This window comes from Protomyctophum bolini (assembly GCF_963924005.1).
Source record: "Protomyctophum bolini genome assembly, chromosome: 8".
NCBI classification, from domain to species: domain Eukaryota; kingdom Metazoa; phylum Chordata; class Actinopteri; order Myctophiformes; family Myctophidae; genus Protomyctophum; species Protomyctophum bolini.
In genome coordinates, this window is record NC_137869.1 from 43,849,298 (window position 1) to 43,872,256 (window position 22,959).

General features: G+C 42.8%; 2 protein-coding genes across 3 annotated transcripts in view; one reads left to right on the forward strand and one right to left on the reverse strand.

Annotated features, from left to right (window-relative positions):
- Positions 1-2,311: 2,311 nt before the first annotated feature.
- LOC308320361 (uncharacterized protein) overlaps positions 2,312-22,959 on the forward strand; it is a 41,243-nt gene continuing 20,595 nt past the window's right edge. The window contains exon 1 of the mRNA XM_080770696.1: positions 2,312-2,396. The gene's annotated coding sequence lies outside the window, so the exon portion shown is untranslated. The remainder of the gene's footprint in view (positions 2,397-22,959) is intronic.
- On the reverse strand, positions 5,247-15,409 carry LOC308320356 (kelch-like protein 24). 2 transcript variants are annotated; one of them, XM_080770690.1, is made up of 13 exons: positions 15,270-15,409; positions 14,185-14,326; positions 13,146-13,359; positions 12,874-13,008; positions 11,993-12,184; positions 10,842-10,985; positions 10,146-10,314; positions 9,398-9,556; positions 8,050-8,190; positions 7,059-7,229; positions 6,631-6,768; positions 5,631-5,814; positions 5,247-5,528 (listed from the first exon to the last, which is right to left on the reverse strand). In XM_080770690.1, the coding sequence occupies exons 2-13, from the start codon at positions 14,214-14,216 to the stop codon at positions 5,294-5,296; spliced, it is 1,914 nt and encodes a 637-aa protein (XP_080626816.1). In that variant the 5' UTR covers positions 14,217-14,326; positions 15,270-15,409; the 3' UTR covers positions 5,247-5,293. The 2 variants fall into 2 exon arrangements, with proteins under 2 accessions (XP_080626816.1, XP_080626817.1); XM_080770691.1 differs by having other exon boundaries at positions 14,185-14,264; positions 15,270-15,391.

The following is a 22,959-nucleotide window of genomic DNA, read 5'->3' on the forward strand; positions in this document are numbered from 1 at the left end:
AAGCCCTTCTGAACTGGACCCTGCGCACACACACACATGCAGGCACCAGGATTGAGACCACGTCTGAGCTTCATGAGCACCACAGGCACCAGGACTGAAACACGGGAATAATAAACACATTTCCGATCTGAACTGGGCACGGAAGGTTCTGCAGCCGCTGGATTGAGAGGGGTTTAGTTTCTGAACTGGTCAAGTCGTTTCTCAACCGAACAAAGGGGTTTCTGAACTGACTTTGTCAACACGCTGGCCCGGCGGCCACCTTGTACAAGCTGAATGCTTGAACCTTTCATTTCAACCATCTCAATAACGGGAGAATGCAGTTACGGACCTGCAAGGGACCGGTCCATTTGGTTCCATGTGTACAGTCTCAGTTACAGACCTGTGATGGTCAATTTGAGGTCCCTCAAAGGGACCCTCTATCGCACTTTGAGAACCACTTGAACAGTGGCCTGAAGAAGTACTCCCGTTTTAAAATTGTACTCGAGTACTGAACTTGATCAAGTACTTGAGTGTAATTTTACTCTAATGTGATTCATTTGTGGGTTTTGCGCTGTTTAAGACCAGAACACTGTAGTCTGTGTCAATAATTTGTTACTCTATTAAGAGTTTTGTGAAAATAACTCATGTCACAATGTATAAAATTATCTTTTATATTAAAAGACCAAGGTAGCAAAGTGCCAAGTTAGGTACTTTGTTCAGTAGCCTTTTCAGGCTGAAAATAATAATTAATTTAAACTGGGGACCCACCGCAATAATCATATTTTATCTGGGGACCCCCCCCCCCCCCCCAAGCACATCGAATTGTAGTGGGCATTACATTTAGTTTGACTCTATCCCACAGATAAATATTGTGAAAATAGCCAATCTACGTCTGCTAATACAGACTTTAGTTTAGACATAGGCTATACTATTGGTCCGACTGTCATTAATTTAGACCGACAACCTACCTCAAACCCTAAAATAAACCCTAAGCGCAAGCACGGGAGCAGCACACCGTCGGTGTGTCTAATCTGCGTGTGCATCCCCTAGCTGTCCTACACAACGGACATGTGTACTCTATATAAACTTTCTATGAACGTCAAAATTATAGCCTTTATTCTTGTTTACGTACCGTAAGAAAGCGTTTAATAATAAGCCATGAACATAAGTCTACAAAAATAGATTTATTCAGAAGCTGTGATCTCTAAACCTAACCTAATTCAGTATTTTACCGTCACCTTTTCTGTAAAACAATGCAAATTGTAACTTAATATTTTGAGCGGAATATTTTCATACAATGTAAAAACATTCATACTGTAAGTATATAAATCCAAGTGGATCCTGGATTATTTTTATTACAAATATTATATTTTAAATGATTTTGATATTGTATGCCGTCTTGTCAGACTGGAGGCTGACTACATTTTTATACTTTAGATTATAGTATATCAATATACTGTATATTATTATTGTGGAATGTGTCACTTGTACGGTGAACAGACCTTGACAATTCTTCATGAATGAACAATAAATATGCAAAAAAAAAAAAGCTCTTGAGTTGGGTTACCTGTGTCTCATTGTGTTTTTCTTCTTCTTCTTATTATTATTATTATTAGTATTATTATTATTAGTTTGGTTGCCATCGGGGCGAACGCATCATGACCCTAAAGTCTCACTCTTGCCATTTGCTTAAAGACCCCCAGGCTCCAATACACGCACATTGGACAGAACTTTTCTCCACACTGCTGTCCGGGTGTCGAACAGCCTACCAGAGAATGTAGTGGACTCCATCACAGACAATGGAACAACCTAGAATTGAAAAAAATATTAATTTGCATATTAAAACTATAAATTAAGCATTCAAACGATGATATAAGACACACATTATGTTTCTGTGTAAAAAATAATAACGTCTAAAAGTTAACTAAATGGATAAACGCGATTCACTGGAGGAGGGGCCCGGACAGGAGTCAACCCACATCAATCAATCAGTCCCCTGCATAACTCTATGGTCCCTTGCCTTGACTGTGATGTCTCTCCAGCAGCAGCAGGGGGCGGCCTCGCCTTATAGAGCATTGGCACGATCGAGTTCATTCATAAATCCGTGCTTTTACAATCTACTATGGTTCTGTGATTCTGACGCGAGTGCGTGATTTGATTGGCGCAGCAGGCGTGTGTGTGTGTGTGTGTGTGTGTGTGTGTGTGTGTGTGTGTGTGAGTGCGTGTGCGTGCATGCGTGCGTGTGTGTGTGTGTGTGTGTGTGTTCTAACTTACTTCAGGCGGTGTCTGTATGGAACTAATGGAAGTAAAAACATGTCTGTCTGGTAAGGAAGGTTGTCAAAGTAGAGGAAAGCGCTTCCCACAGCAGGACAAGCGACACAGACGGAGCAAGGACAGAGATCTACATCACAATCAAGGTGCGTTACTTGCTTTAGTTGCTGGGTTTAGCCGTTTTTTAGGTAGCAAGACTACTCGCCCTTGGCGAGCAGTCTGGGCGATTGGTCTTGGCGACTCGCCAAAAGGGGAAGTCCACTCGCCCCGAGGGGAAGACCACTGGGCCCGGGGCGAAATGTCTTCACCTTTTGGCGAGTGGGCTTCACTTTTTGGCTAGTGTTTTCTTCACTTTCAGCAACTGCAGCCTTTGCTAGCTACTGTGCTAAATCCGTCTTTTATATAATTTGATCAATCCATGACATCCATGCGCGTCGCGGTGAAATCCGTCGTTTCTATAATTTGATCAATCCATGACATTGTTGTTAGAAGAACAGCTCAAATATTGAATGTGAAGACATAGTGTAGTACAAATCCTGGTGTGATCTTCTTAAAAGTGGAAGGATCATTCACATCAGTGCACGGCTGATTCAATGCATTTAGGGGTAAAAAGGTACCTAACACACGTCTAAGGTATTTTTTCCCCTGACTTTCTGTTGGTAAGGTTTTCACTCTTTCACATCAGTGCACGGCTGATTCAAGCCATGCATTTAGGGGTAAAAAGGTACCTAAGGTAATGTAAACATACAGCATTTTTTTATTTAGCAATTAAAAGCATGGGTCTGAAACTACAAGTAACTTCATGGAATAAATTATAGCCTACTTGCAGTGTTAGCTGCAAGCAGTTTTACACACACACACACACACACACACACACACAGTCACACACGAAGCAGTAAAACATCGCATTTATCAACTTTTCGCTGCGCGCCTCACAAGGCTATTGGATTTATTTGTGCTTCGTCTTTGCACAATGCACGTATAGGCATACATTGTGTAGAGCTGATCTACAGGCTGACAATGTGCCCCACATAATAGCGTATTATTGGGACTGCGTGTGTGTGTGTGTGTGTGTGTGTGTGTGTGTGTGTGTGTGTGCGGGCTGACGGCATTGCGTCCTCTCTCCACTGTCTTTCTGGGGGGGATTTCGAAGCTGCAAAATGCAATAAATAGCGCACTTTATGTGCAAACTCCTCGGTGCGCCTTGGATATGAGCGCCTTGGAATTGGAGCGCGTGGTCGAGTGGTCTTCCTCTTTTGCCGAGAAGGCTTCACTTTCTGGGGCGATTGGTCTTGGCGACTCGCCTCGGAAAGTAAAGACTTCTCGGCAAAAGGGGAAGGTCACTCGCTAGATCTGATCCATATCCTTCTACTGCTTCTACGATTCTGCCCCGCGCAGTACAAGGATATGGGACTTCCAATGTTAAATCTCAAATCGAAATCAGACCAGCCTCTCCTCTTTGGCGTAAATAAAAAGAACTTTTTTGCTACTCACCAAAACAAAGGCGGGTTGTGTCAATAGAAAGACTACTTTCCTTAGTGGAAGCACTCTGAGCCCCCCACCACACGTATAAACGGTACTTTTTGGCCAAAAAGCGATATTTTTTCACCGGAGGAAAAATATCCTCTATGAGGCAGTTCTCTGGGCAATATCAGTAGAGGGCGCAGCGGAGTAACTAAAAATGTTTTTTTTTCGGTGGAAACAAAATCCCTTTTTGGCCAAAAAGTACAGTTTATACGTGTGGTGGGGGGCTCAGAGTGCTTCCACTAAGGAAAGTAGTCTTTCTATTGACACAACCCGCCTTTGTTTTGGTGAGTAGCAAAAACGTTCTTTTTATTTACACTAAAGAGTAGAGGCTGGTCTGCATTCATGCGAGCGGCAGACGTTGATAGTAACATAGCTCTAATGCACGCATTAGAGCTATGGACCAGAGCTAGTCACTCGCCAAAGGTGAAGTCCACTCGCCGAGGCGAGAAGTCCGGTATTCAAATACCCCCCCCCCCCAAGTTGCCAACACAGTTTTACACATTTTTTTTTTTTATTGAACAATAGATACGGATAATTATAACCACACGAGGAATTGTGTAACATCCGTGGCTCTGGGATGAGCACTTTATATGTGACATGAACGTTTATGTAGATAGGTAGACCGTAGAAGGGACGGGTGGGAAATTGTTAATGGAGAAAGTGAAAAGAGAAAAGAAGTCAACCGACAACCATTGCTATCTATCACATTAAAACAACCTCAAACATACCTCTGTGTCTTTCATCCAGTGCAGTAGTCCTGGAAACCAGAAGACTTCTTTTAACACCGAAATGGGTGTCATTTATTTAGAACTAAACTAACTTTCTGTTTGTGCTCCTCGCGCTTAACGTCTTCAAAGTGAGTGTTGTTGTGTGCAACCACTAAACGCGTCCGTCTGAAAACACACGCTATAGAAGGAGACTGGTCGGTACCTGGTCGGTATGCAGTGCACCACCCTGTGGCACCAACCGGCACTGCATAGGCCTACTGACTGTTACAAGTTTTGTGTAAACACCTAAAATAACAAACACATGTAATGAAGGAAAATGAAGAATGTATTAATGCTAAGACATCTTTGTTTGTTTTCACCACCAATGCTGCTGGCTTACTGGTATACTTGTATTAATGTGTTGGCCCAAAAGTGGCTCTTTTGATAATAAAGGTTGCCTACCCCTGGACTAGTATGAAATGTGTGTGATGCTTTTATAATTGCTCTTCATCTGCCATCATCTACAGCTCATCAGTGTCTGCCCAGATTTGTCAGATTGTAATCATTGATATACGCATGTCATAATGTTTCAATAACGTGCTGACAATTGCTGCTAGATTTTTGTAGTTTACTGTTAATGTTCACTGTAGTTTTACGGATGATAGCGTCACTTAAATTGAATAATTGAGATAAGGTCTGTTTTATTTCTTTATTTAAAACAGAACAAAATTAAAACAGATAAATACCATGAAGGTTGCACTGTTACATGTCCTTTGTGTGCTATATCATTACAGAAAGCAGAAATGTTATCAAAAATCATCAGATTCATGCTGCGGCTTAGCCTTAGGGTAAGGTACCTCCTTTACATCTGTACTCAGCCAGAGAGAGACGCAGTTGAAATAGCTGCGACCTGTAGGTGCCGGCCCTCTTTTTACATATCTGCACCTCCGGTAACTGTACCGTTCGGTGCGATAGTCGCGGAGCTCACCCACACGTTCCCATGTGTCCGTCTGGTCACAGTACTCTTGGATGTCACGGAGTTCCCTAAACAAAGACAGAACCAATAGCAATGAGAGGAATGTTTGGTGTGAACAGACACTTTATTTCCAGTTTATATGAAGCAGTATGGTTTATATGGTGTCTTACCCGGCACAATCATTAATCCCTCCTAGTACATAGATCTTTCCAGCCATCGCAACCACACCAGGATTGCGACATGAACGCTGCATCGACGCACACATGGACCACTGTTTTGTCATTGGGTCGTAGCACTCCACCTTGTTCGTGGTACTCTCGAAGCACTCTGGTGGTGTTGATAAATCCTCACCACCTATTAGATGAAGAGGAATGAACCAATAACCAGATAGGGAATAGTATCAGAACAATGTCCAATCTGGGAATAGATTCCTTATTTCCTTACCAATACATTTGTGTTTGTAAAGGTGTCTTACACATATCGCAAAGTTTCCCTGAATTTGTGACAACTGCTGAAAGTCGGGGTACCATTAACAACCTACAGTATATGCAGGCAAAATCTTCAAAATGTAATTCTGCTTTAAGTAGCATGTGACGTGACTTTAACTTTCTTTTTACATGGGCCAGTTTTGAATTGCAGCCACCCTTAAGTGCTCTTTGAGGGCGACTTTGAATTCTAGGGATACACACGGCTGGTGGTAGGGCGTTCCACATTTTAGTGGCATATGAGCGAAATTAGTTTAACCCCTTGTTTGAGCAGTATTTAGGTTGAACGTGGTTTGTGGAACTCCCTCTGGTGTTGTGAACTTGTGATCATGGACTTTGTTGACAGGTACATGGAGCGAATCTTGAAGACAACGCCCATTGCAAGTTGCTGTACTCTGTCGTCAACCGTAAGCCATTCCAACCTATCAGAATCGGCAGGGGTGAGGTGGGTTCTGGGAGTTTGGCCAAGTAGTAGCCAGTTTGTTTTGGGATGTCTGGAGCCTTGTTTTAAGAGCCTTTGAGGTGCTGTGGTACCATGAGGTGCATGCATAGTCAAAGAAACCTTGTATGAGGGCTACTTTTGCTACTTTTTGCTGACCAGTGAGGAGATCCTGTACAGCCAGTAATGACTGCTATGCTAACCCTAAAGAGGGTTTAAGACAGTGGTCAAGGACAGGTATGATACCTATAACGTAGATCTTTCCATTGAGGGTGCAGGCAGCTGAATCAATACGTGGATCCTGCCTAGGAGCCACTTCTGTCCATTCTGCAGTTTTGGGGTTGTACTTGTAGGCAGGCGTGTCTGTGTCAGGGGAACCAGCAGCTAGGAACCAGGAGGACACAGGACAAATCGTTATGCATTGTCAACAGCAGAACGATGAAAATGTAATAATTCAATTACAACATGCCACAAAATGACGTGTTGTAAGCTTGTTGATCTGTATTTCTCATTATTAAATGTATGGACATTTTCTTTTTCTTCATTCTGTGCCAATCACAGATTTTGACGTGGTTTTCTGTTTTTACACTCGATGGCGCTCTATGACTCTAACTCACCGTTCGAGTCCCAATTAAGAACAGGTGAACCTGTGGGTGTATAAAGGTGTCCCATACCAAAAACGTAGATCAGTCCATCCAGTGCGACCACAACAGGGTGGTTGGAACAGCGTGGCATGTCCTGATTGAGCTGCCAGGTGTTGGTGCGGGGGTCGTAGCGCTCCACAAAGGACCCACTGCTCTCCTGGCCACCCACTGCCCACAGATAGCCATCCAGCACCACCAGGCCTATGGACCATAGGGCTAGGTTAACATTACTCAGAAATTAATCTTGAATAGTCTATAAAATTGGCCCCCCATATTGAAAATATTTGATTATTTTTATAAAAATAACACCCGTGTGAAGTGAGGGGCGCTCTTATCATCGTACATCATCATGACGTAACATGTCGATTTGTCATTCTGTGTAAATTCAATTGTGTAGGACAAAAATACACATTTGCTCAGACACATGTAAATTCTCCCTTCATTGTCAATGTTAATATAATCTGTGTGTAAGACGAGAATAGCCAATTTGCTCGTCTACATATGACGTAAAATCTCCATTGGTCAATTTAATGTCTGTATAAGACGAAAATCTACACTAATAGCTGAATATGCCCCTCAAAAAAGAATCCCACAGAAAATGAGTCACTGTACAAACAGCAGAAGAGGCTGCTCGAATCCAATAAAAAAATCACACCTGTGTGAAGTGAGGGGCGCTCTTATCATCATACAATATACATCATCATGACGTACACTATGACATCATCAGACACTATACCGTAAAAGTGTCCATTCATTGTCAATGGCATTTTAATGTTTGTGTAGGACAAAGGTTGTGCACACATACATCAAAAGCTGGACATGGCAGGGGCTAGCACCCATCGAAAATATGTTTTGTTTTTATATATTATATATTTGTTTTCAAATGTATCATGATACATTGTTTTTCGTACTTAATCATGCTAATGGAATATACATATTCGATATACATATTCAATATACATATTCGATTAGTACGATTAGTAATCTACCAGCCCCAATGGACCATACGTATCTGTCTTACCGAAGTCAAAGCGTGCCTCAATCATGGAAGCCATCTTGGTCCATGAGTCATCATGTAAAGGGTCGTAGCGCCACAACTCCTTACTGAATGTAAGGAAGTTGACGTCAGGAAGTTCTCCCCCAGCCACATACAAAGTAGTACCTATGTTGGGAGAAGAGCAGAATTGAAACGGCTTATGCCTTGGAGTAGAGTCGCTGCTTCTTCGCCTGGAAAGGAGCCAGCTTAGGTGGTTCGGGCATCTGGTTAGGATGCCCCTCGGGCGTCTCCCTAGGAAGATCCTCGATGCACGTCTCACTGGGAGGAGACCCCGGGGCAGACCGAGGGTGAGATGGTGGGATTACATCAACTCACTGGCCTTGGAACGCCTCCCGATCCCCCAGGAAGTTACAAATTGTTTCTACGGAGAGGAAAGTCTGGAGCGGTTGAAGATGGATGGATGCGTTGATTGTTAAATAAATTCTGATTTTCAGATCTCAAGATACATTGCCATTAAAGATATTATGCATAGACATGTAGTTGGCAAGTAGCCTTCTCTGGATCACGTTCATGGCCCACCCATCTGACAGCGTATTTTACGCTGTCAGATTGCACCGTGAACACTGTCACTATTCTTTGCATTGCACTGATAGTGCTGGTTACTCGGTTTGACCCTGGCACTTTTTTGTTTGCGAGGACTACTGTTAACCCATATGCTGCCACCTGCTGGACGCAGAGCCAACCGCAGAATGCTGAGGCTATTTCAATGCAGCACACACTGGGACTGACATCCTGTTTGGAGCGTCCATCTTAATGCTAAATAAATAGCTTCAATGCTAGCGAGCTAAAATGAAGCCATCCTTGCTCTAGAAAGCGCCAATGTTTCCATCTAAACCACCGGATAATCAGCAAAGACCATGGAGAGCTTCGTAGATTAGGAGTTATTCAGCTTTTTAGTCAGCCTGTATAATGGGAGGTGGATGGCAGCGCTGTTGCGCAACACGGTCTAGGATCGCTAAAGAAGATAAGGCCAAGCCAAAACAATTAGAAAAAAAATTGAAATCAGCGATCCGGTTTGATATCAATATGAGCTTAGCAGACGGAACATTAGGCCAGAAGCAGTTGCTGGTTGGATTCCTTCTGGCGGAACCTTCCGTCACGAGCAGTGAGGTGAGGTGAGATGAGGTTAGGTTAGGGTTAGCAACCTACGTGGCCGGTCAAGACTGAAGTTTAGGGTTAGGGATAGTGTTAGTAATCGGTCTGACTAACGTGAGGTCGAAACAATGACATGTTACCGACTGAAATTACCCAGCGGGATCAATAAGTTGGTTGGTCTCTACTCTAGCTGACCCTGATGCTACTCCTCACTCACCTATCACAGCCAGACCATGCCTGTGTACTTTGAATGGCAGACGGGCCAGATTCTTGTAGTCGTTTGAGTCCATGAAGAGATCCAAAAAATCTGGATCCAAATACTCAACGCGGTCAAGCATCTCGCCGTTACTCCAACCTCCCACCATCACCATCACCTCTTAATACAGAGAGAGTGAGAGTGAAAGTGAACATAACATATTTTAATACAGAGAGCGAACATAGGCACAACATATTTTAATACAGAGTTAGCCTCGATAAAGAAGTGGAATTGTGCAACTCATTAATGTAACACCTCAAACACTCACATAAACATGCACGGTCGAGAGAGGGGAGAGAAGGAGGCTGAGCTTTGCGTAACGTTTGTGCTACATGAGCCAATATACGTGGCTGAGAGTGAGGGGGGAGAGAGAGTAGGAGAGAGAGGGAAAGAGGGAGAGCGGGGGGAGAAAGAGGAGAGGAGGCTGAGCTTTGCATAACGTTTGTGTGAGCCAATATAAGTGGCCGAGAGAGAGAAGGGGGACGGAGGGAGAGGTAGAGATAGAGAGGGAGAGACAAATTGTGTCCCTGTAACGCATAAGGGAGAGAAAGTGGTTGACACTAGAGAAGGGGGGGAGGAGGTGGGAGAGAGAGAGAGACAAATAAAGGAAAAATAAGTTTTGTTTGTACACATGACATTTTACTGTAGGGCAGCAGTGTACCTTTGGCCCTACGTGGGTGTACTGTTTTACTGTAGAGCAGCAGTGTACCTTTGGTGCTACGTGGGTGTACTGTGTTACTGTAGGGCAGGCGATGCTGCTCCATGGCCTCAGAGATGAGCCTCTGGCAGCACGGGGATTCTTTCACCACCTCCAGAGACTCCATCGCATCGTGGAGGTAGGAGGGACTGATCAGAGGAAGACGGATCAGCTCTAGGAACTTCAAAAAAACAAAAACAAAAAAAGAACACTTCAATCTTTACGTTTGTACGTACATAGGTTAAGTACACCTATGTTTGGAGGAACGTACGTAATACGTATGTACGGCAACATTGTGAACGTGATATCTCAGGTACGCCTTGAGGGAATTCCATGACATCTGGCAGGTTTTATGTTAGAGTTTGCACATAATGCATATCAACTAGGGGTGTAACAATATATTAGTAACTAAATATATTATGTAAACCTTAACATATCGAAACAAAACTGTCTTATTTTCTATCAATGACACACCCCATGAAGCCTTGAATTCATGTAGAATAATCACATTGCAAAGCCTATAATTTGATGACTCAATGCCCTACCGGAAACTCCACTGGTCACATTATTGGCTTAGGAATGTGTCAACTAAACAAATCTCAACAAATGCAAGGCTTCATGCCATGGGGTGAGTAATTGTCAATTGATAGAAAATAAGTCACTTTGTTCTTTGTAGAAAATCAGGTGAAACATTGAGAAGTGACTGACCTTCTCAAAGTGCTGTCTGCGTGTAGGACACTTATTGATCCACAACATGGCCGCCTCAAAAACGACCTCCTCTTTAGGAACATTGAGATTTTTACCGGAAAGAATCTTTGTCACTTTATCCACCGGGAGAGAGAGGAACTCCTCCTAGAAACATAAACAGACACTAGATCAGTTTATTTAGCAGGGGCGGTATTGCAGTTGCTGTACCGCACTGTTGTGACGAAAAGAGAGCTGAGCCAGAGGGCAAAGCTCTCTGTTTAACGAGCAATCTTCGTTCCTACTCTCACAATCTCTTGAGAAAACTAGTGTTGACTAATCATTACAAGTGGCTCTTAAACACCTTTAGCCAAAGTTAATATATTTACGATATGAAAACCATACAACTGTGACATAAACAACGTACACACTTTACGTTAAACATGGAACATCTGCAACATTAGGTGAGTAGTTCTGGCCATGCAATGGCAGAAACACAGGTTGAAATCCGAAACACATACTTAATCGTCATCAATACGTAAAACTTTGACCTCTATGGCCGGCCCCACGGTTTACCAAAGCCTCGCAATATATCAAAACGTGCGTCTCGGCCGGGAATGGTGTGCTTTCTTTCTGATTCGCGTTACCGTGCCGACGTAATTCGCAATAAACGACGCGAAAAATCCCCATTCAAAGTCAATGGGGAAACGCGGGTAAAAACAGAAAACGACACGTTACTTTGGAGCCACATTGCTCTGGCATACTGTTACGTAGAAACGCGATTTAAACGTCAAACAGCACACGAGGCCATCGATTTTTTTGTGGTTCAGACGGAATTAGAATACGTTACGTTTGCCCGCTATCGCAGTTCAAAGTGTGTGTGGTCAAACTCACGTTATGTTACAGTGACGTGAACAATATAATTTCATTATATTGCAATATTTTCATAATTCATTTTTCATAATTTATGGAAAATGTATATTGGGAATATTACGTCCTGTTTAGCCCTTGCCCAATCCTAGGGTATGGTTGCCAAATATTACATAAGTGTGCACCCCTGGTAATGGTAATAAATCACCTTCAGCATCTTATTATCTTGAGTTAATCTGCCCCATACCGTGAGGCACCACAGACTGTTAGGAGGAAAAGCCAACAACATAAACAACTTCTCTGACCTGCATGTAGACATCTCCGAAGTGTTGGGTGATGTAATGCATGCAGGATCTCTCCAAGTCCTCTAAGGAATGGGCCTCAGCAAAGCTGTTAATGCCTAAACAGTTGTTGTTATCTAGGTGATCCCGCATGTAAGAACAGCACCTCTCTTGGACAGCCTCCACATCCAGCATGTGTGCTGCTGCTAGCACGTCCTAGATAAAAGAAACAACTTAATTAGACAGACAGACAGACAGACAGACAGGCTACGAGAGAACGAGTCACGCTTTTATTGGGAGGGTATTATTCTTCCGGTTTGAGGGAAAGGAAGTTCCAGATTGAGGGTTCCGGCCTGATGACTACAAAACAATGACTACAACATGACAGAACAATATCATCCGCTCCCGACTGGATCATGCGGCAATTTAGTAACACAGACCAGGCTTTCCTCCGAGGTGGAAAGCCTTAGCCTGGCAGGTAGGGCCAGACTCATAGCGTGGATTCACATGGCTTCGAAGAGGAAGCGCCAGTGAAAGGAAAGCCTGGTGACGCGAGGCTACCACTCCCAAGATTCTGTTGGCCAGGTGTACCTAATCAGTGCTGATTACACCTCAGTAATGGCTGTGCCCAGGTCACCCCTCCGTGGATTCATCTATACTAGCTTCCCTGGGTGACTTGACTGGGTGATAAAGTATCAGAGTGCTGTCCACAAATGAAACAGCCCTGTCTGTCAAACCACAGTGACAGACCTACAGTATAGTATACACTACAGCCTCCGTCATCATCATCACAGTGTGTCAGCATGTGTGTGTGTGTGTGTGTGTGTGTGTGTGTGTGTGTGTGTGTGTGTGTGTGTGTGTGTGTGTGTGTGTGTGTGTGTGTGTGTGTGTGTTCATTACTTCACCTGCACATGTTCTTTGGGGATGGCCACCTCTGACGTGTATGCATAGGTCAGCAACAGGTCCAGGATGTGAGCTTCTACTCCATGGACGTTAACCCTGTCCTGTCTGGACTCCAACATGCCACATGTAAACATGGCCTGTGGAGGACGAAAAGGTGAACGGGTCGGCTTAGGTCTCTAAATGTGCATTGTGCCAATAATAAATGAATTGGTGAGTTGTTATAGCACAGTCTTCAGTTCACATGAAAGCCAAAGTCAATGTCATTGAGGTTTACCTGAAAGTAGGAGCTAAAGGATGCCAGCACAGCTCTATGACAGGGGAACTCCTGTCCCCCACAGCACAGAACCACATCACACAACTCTCTATTGAGCCGAAGACGGTTCAGGCCTTTTAGGACTGTGTCGGGATGCTGCTCGGTCATCTCCACAAGCACACAGTTCTTCCTGGTTCTCTTTCTCTCTCTCCATCTCCCTCTCTCCTCAGACGACCTGTACGAGCAGATACAGGAATAAATGGTTAATAGACATCGTTTGTGCGTTATTCCTATGAATTGAATATGAATATGGAAACAACGAGCCATAGGCTTTCTTTGGTTTTAGATCATCTTAGTGGACAACCTGGTATTGAACTGCACTTTCCTGTGCTTTTCTCTGCAAACTGTAAATAAAGTATTAGAATTATGTATTTATTTGATTAATTCTTTTTGAGATAATTGCAATTTATACATATACACACACATATATATATATATATATTATTTTTTTTCCCCATGTGTGTCAGTTCTCCTGTATATTTACATTATTTGTCATATCTCATACGAAGTCTAAAAGTGTCTAAAACAAATTTGAACGTTCCAATGTTCAATACAAAAATTAAAGCTTATTATAAGCTTTGACTTATTAAATACTTTATTAATAGTTTGGAAAAGAAAAAAAAGCACCAGAATGTACACTTCAATACAAGGTCTGATCAGAAGATTAAAACCATCTTGGTTAATTGCCGGTCTGGTCCCACCTGGGCTACAGTTCAAACGTAAGTACAGGCCAATACAAAGACTACTACGAGGATAAAACCAGAAAAAAGCACTAAAGGTCGTTGCACACTGGACGCGTTTTTCGGAAAACCGACGGACAAACGCCGCTAAAAATCCGAAAAACACGGTCGGTGTGTGGGGACCTTATTAAGACTTGTTTACATCAGGGTCCTCCATTTTCAATTCATCAGAACATTTAACAGGGTTCCTACACATTTGGAATTTGGAAAAAAATTGGAATTCGGAAAAGTTGATCGGTTCTGTGTCAAGGGGGACTTACATGGAGCTGCATGAGGAGCTGCTTGACGTCATGTTGTAGTTTCCAGTTGTCACCTTATCACCTACAACTGTATTCTAGGCCTTAAGGCGACAGCATAAGAAGGAATCACTGACCAGGGACCAGGAGCATCCCCCTGAGCCTCCTGCCCAGGAAAACAGAACAACAGTAATAGTTTAAGAAACAAACATTTTTCCATAATATTATTTCTCATTTCCCATACTTTTCCAGACCGGGGGAAGTATGAAATGCAATTCCATACTACTTTTCCAAACTTAACAAACACACTTCAATGAAGAAAAAGGGGGCGGGGGGACTTTTTAAAGAGTGCTCTTTGAGAGCGGTTTTGAAGGAGTCTAGGGATTCACATCTCTTAACTCCCTCTGATGTTGCGATTGTGGATTTGTTGAGTATTTCGACAGGTACATTGGTATCTTGGAATCTTGTAGCCCAGGCCCATTGCAAGTTGCTGTACTCTGTCGTCAACCATAAGCCATTCCAGCCTATCAAAATGGGCAGGGGTGAAGTGGGTTCTGGGAGTAGGGCAAAGTAATAGCAGGAAACTCCTGGGGGTGCATATAGTGCTGATGACCTAAGTATGCCTGTACTTCCTGCGGAATATATATGCTCACCATATACTGCCCCCAAGGCCAACATCCAACATAGCACTTTACCTATATTGCACTTTGAAATGCATCAGCACTTTCTCCTGCCACTGTTGCCTCTTTTTAACGTGTCTATTGTTTTTAAATGTGAAGCATCATGAGTTGTGGAGAACGGTATTTTGTATGCCCAGTGCATATTGTGGAAGTGACAATATAATCTGATTTATTGATTGAACACAAGTTAGAACTCTAGTCTGTAGCAGTGAACTCTTACATCATAATTTGACAGAAATGCATCTCTACTAGTAGGCCTAACTATACTACTGTAGTTACTAAATATACTAGTAATCTATACTAGTTACTCACTTACTCAGTAACATTACAACTCTCTGCATGACCAGTGCTTTGTGAAAAGAGAAACAAAAAGAAAAGTCAACCATGGCTAAGTAAGTATCTATCACATTAAAACAACCTCAAACATACCTCTGTGTCTTTCATCCAGATATGAATGAATGAGTGCAGTAGTCCTGGAACCCAGAAGTCTTCTTTAACACTTAAATGTGTGTTATTTATTTAGAACTAAAACTAACTTTATGCTCATCGCGTTTCACGTCTTCAAGTGAGTGTTGTTGCGTGCAACCACTAAACGTGTCCGTCTGAAAACGCTATAGAAGGAGACAGGAGTTCCGTGTAAATAAACACACACACACACACACACACACACACACAAACACACACACACACACACACACACACACACACACACACACACACACACACACACACACACACACACACACACACACAGTCACACACACACACACACACACACACACACACACACACACACACACACACACACACAGTCACACACACACACACACACACACACACACACACACACACACGCACGCACGCACACACACACACACACACACACACACACACACACACACACACACACACACACACACACAATTCGATTCAATTCAATTCAATTCAAAGGGCTTTATTGGCATGAGAAAACATACGTTTACATTGCCAAAGCAGAAAGAACAACAAAAATGATGTACATTTGAAGGTCAGAATCTTAAATAGATTAAATTATAAGCACCAAGGTCACTCGATGCAGGTATAGTGCAGGAATATACACAATGATTAGTCTTTAGGGTGGTTGTGTTCCATTTGATATCCTTCTCCTATCACAGCAACTCACAAATCTTGCTGCTGTGTTTGCACATTGTTGTACTTTGCCCAGCAGATATGGGAGTTTTTTGTCATTGGTCATGTTTTCAAAATCTCTGTGTGTGGTTGTAATCTGTGGGAAGTATGTGTCTCTGATGTCTTGGTACAATGGACAGATGGTTAGGAAGTGTAGCTCGGTTTCCACTTCATTTTGTGTGCAGTGGGTGCATAGTCTGTCTTCTCTCGGGATACAGGTCTGCCTATATGACGGCCTTTCTCGATCACGAGACTGTGCTCACTGAGTCTGTACCTAGTTAAGATTTGTCTTTGTTTTGGGTCGGTCACGGACCGGTGCTCAGGTATTCTGCCACTGTGTATTCTCTGTTTAGGGGACAGATAGCATTCTAGTTTACTCTGCTTTTGTGTTGCTTCTTTCCAATGTGTCAGATAGTTTTCCTTTTGCTGTTTTATAATTTGGTTTAGTCCAATGGGTTTTCTATCTCGTGGCTCTGTTTGTTCCCGGAGTTCGAGGGCCAGATGGCTGAGGGGGCATCTCTCTAAGCTCTTTCAATTTCCAGCTATGCTCGTCACACTTAACGAACGTGGCCAAGATGAAAGAGCAAGCCTCAATAAGACACAACTGCAAAATGAACCATTTTAAAACAAGCGTGAAATATCCATCTCGATGACTAAAATAAATCATAATGGGACTTTGACAGTGGACAAGCTCCTTTTTGACAGCCAAGCTATGATTGGCTGAGCAGGGCATTTGGAGCTGAATGAACAGAATACTTTGTTGTACAGTGGTGGGTAGTGAATATATAGTCGATCTACATGGACCCTTGAAAACCTTCGTATACTCGGCCATTAACCGCAATCAAGACAAAAGTTTGAAATAATCATGATATTGATTTGAAGTCCTATGGGCCAGCCCCAACTGTCTACACTGCCACCTATAGAGACGACGCCCTTGACATACTTTCAAAGAGAAGCATAGCTTCTGGGTCCTAAAAGTTTCATGTATTTTATAATTTATTATTCCTTGAATTGCGTCCTAATTTGATGCACATGATAATGTTCAATTCAGTTTCACAAATAATGATACTAATAAGACCAATATTGATAAATGGGATATTCACGTTTAGCGTGTGAATACAATATACCGGAGAGTGGGGTGTGGTAGAGGACATCTCCCTGAACGCGTGGGTATGTCCAGATAGTTGCCTCGCGGAGCCGTCTTTTGTCCAGTGTCCACTTTATAAAGTCCATGCACTCCAGTGAATAGCATTAATCCATTTAGATAACTTTATTATTATTATTATAATGATTTAATTACTTATTTTTACACAGAAACATAATGTGTGTCTTATAGCATCATATAGCATCATTGAAATGCTTAATTTGTAGTTTTAATGTGCAAATTAAACTTTTTTTCCATACTCTAGAGGGTACTCTTATTTTGAAGAGATCGTCCACCGGAAGTCTTAAATCTGTTCAATCGAGGCTCCGTCTTATGAGCAAATTTAAAACTTCCGGTCTGAGAGCTAGCAGATTTAAGACATCCGGTTGCTTTCAGAATAAAATAAGGTTATTTAATTCGTTAATTAAATCATTTTTACATTACATTATTACTATTATTATTACATTACAGTTATTGTAAAGACACACATTATGTTTCTGTGTAAAAATAAGTAATTAAATAACATAAAAAAGATATCTAAATGGATAAATGCTATTCACTGGAGTGCATGGACTTTATAAAGTGGACACTGGACAAAAGACGGCTCCGCGAGGCAACTATCTGGACATACCCACGCGTTCGGGGAGATGTCCTCTACCACACCCCACTCTCCGCTAAGCGGGAGAGGTGTAAAATTCACAGCAGCAGAGCTTCTACTGGGGTCAATGCAAAGAAATGTACCGTTTCCGGACCCAGAATGGACACTGGACAAAAGACGGCTCCGCGAGGCAACTATCTGGACATACCCACGCGTTCGGGGAGATGTCCTCTACCACACCCCACTCTCCGCTAAGCGGGAGAGGTGTAAAATTCACAGCAGCAGAGCTTCTACTGGGGTCAATGCAAAGAAATGTACCGTTTCCGGACCCAGAATGGACACTGGACAAAAGACGGCTCCGCGAGGCAACTATCTGGACATACCCACGCGTTCGGGGAGATGTCCTCTACCACACCCCACTCTCCGCTAAGCGGGAGAGGTGTAAAATTCACAGCAGCAGAGCTTCTACTGGGGTCAATGCAAAGAAATGTACCGTTTCCGGACCCAGAATGGACACTGGACAAAAGACGGCTCCGCGAGGCAACTATCTGGACATACCCACGCGTTCGGGGAGATGTCCTCTACCACACCCCACTCTCCGCTAAGCGGGAGAGGTGTAAAATTCACAGCAGCAGAGCTTCTACTGGGGTCAATGCAAAGAAATGTACCGTTTCCGGACCCAGAATGGACACTGGACAAAAGACGGCTCCGCGAGGCAACTATCTGGACATACCCACGCGTTCGGGGAGATGTCCTCTACCACACCCCACTCTCCGCTAAGCGGGAGAGGTGTAAAATTCACAGCAGCAGAGCTTCTACTGGGGTCAATGCAAAGAAATGTACCGTTTCCGGACCCAGAATGGACACTGGACAAAAGGCGGCTCCGCGAGGCAACTATCTGGACATACCCACGCGTTCGGGGAGATGTCCTCTACCACACCCCACTCTCCGCTAAGCGGGAGAGGTGTAAAATTCACAGCAGCAGAGCTTCTACTCGGGTCAATGCAAAGAAATGTACCGTTTCCGGACCCAGAATGGACACTGGACAAAAGACGGCTCCGCGAGGCAACTATCTGGACATACCCACGCGTTCGGGGAGATGTCCTCTACCACACCTGCAGGGAATAGATTGTTTTCTTTTTATTATTTTGATGAAGTACCTTGGGAACATTGAACAAGTACGGTAACTCATGTACCAGTGGTGGAAAAACACTCACATTTTTGAGGGCCCTCCGATACAGCTTTTTGTCCTTAAATCGTGTCACATTTACCATTGACAATGAAAGGAGAATTTACGTCATACGTGTCTGAACAAATCGGCTTTTTGGCCCTGCCATATATCCTTTCAAATGGGGGTTAACGGGCTAATTAGTGTCAATTGGGGGGGTCCTTGACATGCATGAAAAAGTTTAAGAACGACTGCTTTCCACCACTCAGTAAAGTATATTTAAGTACATGTAGTACAGTATCTATAAGTACATGTAGTAAAGTATTTTTAAGTGCATGTAGTAGGCTAAAGTATCCATAAGTACATGTAGTGCACAGAAGTAGAGCTGGCCCCAGCAGTGTTTACATGAAGTGTCTGGGGAACATTTGAACACATTGTGGTGTCAACGACCCCCGCAGTATTTACCAGAAGACCACAGAGGAGAGAGTTAAAGGGACACTCTACAATCTAAAATATCTAAAACCACATATTACACACATAAAGACCCCCGGGAAATTGTTCTAAAGCTTCTAAACGTCATTAACATATATTTTTTTGCAAAAAGGGTGAAGTGTCCCTTTAATGTAAAATTCCCAACAAAAGGAGGGGTTGCTTTGAACTGTTTTATACTTGGTACACAGTGTTCTATATTTGTTGGTGTCACGTATTATTATTATTATTATTATTATTATTATTATTGTGTTAATTAATGTGTTCATGCTATGTTGATGAATTGAATACAATACAGTATAGGACCACAATGGAAACAAGTCCCCAGCACTTAGCCAGTAGGAATTATCCTTTTACACACATGCACACGCACACACACACACACACACACACACACACACACACACACACACACACACACACACACACACACACACACACACACACACACAGACACACACACAGACACACACACACACACACACACACACACACACACACACACTGTCGTGGAAATTTAGATATAAACATTTAATAATACGTCAAGCTACAGTCTGATATTATCTCTATCTGTCACACCCCTGTGGTGCTGTTTGGTGCTGTATGTTTTACAATGTCACTGTCTCATTTGTTGAATGTCTTGAGGCTATGTTGGGGGTTTGGTTGTGTGGGAGTGGGCCTTTTGTGTCTCTGTGGGGTCGATTATGCAAGTGGAACAATAATACATAATATTACAGTTTTAAGAGGTGGGGGCGTGTGGAATGTCATATAGCAATTATGGGCCTGGTAAGAAGCGCTTTCGACACCCCGTGGAGTGCGCAAAACGGCCTTGAATTAGTCGGAGTGTTTAAGGAGTGTTTGAGACGTACCCAATCAACATGTCCGTACTATTCTCGTTACCAGTCAGCTGATGTCACATACGGAATGCGCACTTTGGGGATCGTGGTATTACATTTCTTCAGGCTGGCACCATAGAAGACATGTCATGACTTTGTCACATTTGGGTTAAGTTTTCCTATTGCACTGCATGCTGTCACCTTTATGCCTCAAAAGAACAGACCCAACTATACCTTTCAGATCGGAATGGAACTGCGAGTAGATACGCAGCATATTGGCAAATTGGCGGTCCATGCGTAATGTTCCCAGAATCTAACCCCCGGACATGCAAGTCCGTTTGATATTGTTTAATTCGATAACAATAGAACCATGTACCATACAGGGAATGAAAGCAAGATTCCTATAAGGAATATGGAGATTTTTACATTTTACAAAACGGTTGAGAAATGAGAGAACCATGAGTGTTTATAGGCTAATATCAACGTTTTTTATTTCATTCAAGTCACGACGAAGGAATAATAATATATGATTTATATAGCGCTTTTCTGGGTACCCAAAGTCGCTTTACAGAAAGAGGTACAGACATATTTATTAGAAAACTATTTAAAAAGGTTTAAAAAGGTTAAAAACTAGAAATCAAAATCAAAAGAGGGACAAACAAGAAGGGGGTGTGTGTGTGTGGGGGGGTTATGTAGGGAAAGCCAGTTTGAAAAGGTGGGTTTTGAGTGTGCTTTTGAACATTTCGAGGGTGGGGGCAGCTCTGATGTGAGTTGGGAGTGAGTTCCAGAGAGAAGGGGCAGCCACTGCAAAGGCCCTGTCTCCCCATGTCCGTTTGTTAGATTTGTGGGGTTCCAGTTGGTTGGCAGTGCTTGACCTGAGGGAGCGGGAGGGGACATGACGGTTGATGAGTTCAGAGAGGTAGAGGGGGGCCTGGTTGTTGAGGGTTTTGTAGGTGATGGCGAGTATTTTAAATTCAATTCTGGACTTGACTGGGAGCCAGTGGAGTTCACGGAGGATGGGTGTGATGTGGTCCCGGAATGAATTGAATGTGCTGCGTAATGCTGTGGCCCCGATGGTATGGTCTTCGCTCGTAGCATTTTATTGAAGAAGACTTGAATCGGGTGTGATACAGCGTATGAAAGCAAACTTCCCAAGGATTATGGAGATTTTTTCTTTTTTTTTTTAAAGGTTGAGAAATGAATAATCATGGCCGTTTCTAATCTCAACATTTTACCAAAGAAAGCCTCTTCTCTTCGCCACAGCAGAGAGCGCTGTTGCCATGTCTCATAGAAACAAGTAAATAGGTACATAAATAATCCCAAAAGAAGCGCATATAACAGGGGTCTGTAACCTATTTTAAATTAAGTGTCATGTTTTTATTTTCTAGATAGTGAGTCTGCCATATCCAGATTAATTTTAATGACACCACATTAAAATAAAAAACATATTTTTATTGTCCACAAATATTTAAAGTTCTTCCTTCTTTTTAAATATTTTCTTGCACATTGTTATAATGATCATTATATATCCCCGTGCAGTCAGAGTTCATAGTTTTAATGAATTAATGTGATGCACGGTGAGCTGGTAGATCTGCTATTTTCAAAAGTAATCTTGGAAAAAAGTGACAATAAGTGGAATATTTTTGAAACATTGTATTGAAACATTTTAAAACACAAATCTGTCATGGGGGTCACTGGCCCAAAATATTTTTGGATTAGCCGTCCTTAGTGGGCAAATGCATACATCTGGGGGTCCTTGACATGGGAATGTGCTGTGTGAGGATCACTGGTTTAAACAACATTAGGAGAAAAGCCCAAATAACCACTTTAGAAACAAGAAAGCAACCACAACTATACCAATATTAATATTTACAAGCAACTTTACAGAAAAAGAAGCCGCTTATAATAAACAGACATGGCAACACTCCAGCAGCACCCAGAGCCACTCAAGTGTAACATCAAACAGTGCTTTTTGCATTTAAGAGGTGGTCAGACCCACGTCGAATCGTTATGCGCTGAGTGTTTTTAGGTCAAGGGGCTTAATAGCAAATTGCGCAAAGCGAAAATAATTAACATATGGACACTCCCACAATGCTAAAATATTCAGGAACGTCGTATGCCATGTGTGTGTGTGTGTGTGTGTGTGTGTGTGTGTGTGTGTGTGTTCAACACGGGCCGATACGGCTTCCATAATACGAAAGGGCGCAATTTATGTATTACCACATGGGTTTTTCCACTTGCATGTGGACCTATATGTGAGTCAGACTGGGGTTTCCTTGAATTGTCCTTTTGAGCATGTGTCCCACAAGACCGCCTTTACAACACACACACACACACACACACACACACACACACACACACACACACACACACACCTCTCTCCCTCTTCCATATGACCTCAATGTGTTTGTAATCTGCTACTAAAGATGGGACTAATGTTGGAATAATAGGTATTTTGTTCACCATGTCTTGTCCTGATATGAGAGAGAAGGGATGACATGACACATGCCAGGTGCAGTGTGTGTGGCTGCGTGCGTGCATGCGTGCGTGCAGAAGTAAACGTGTGCACTCAAGCTGTCTGTAATGCTGATCTCAGCTATTCAGTAACAAAAGTTGAATGTGGGTTTTTGATCCAAGTGTGATAAGAAAAAAAAGAAAGACATGAAGAATAAACACATTATCTTCTCTTCTCGGCAGTGGTGCAGGAAGTAAAACAA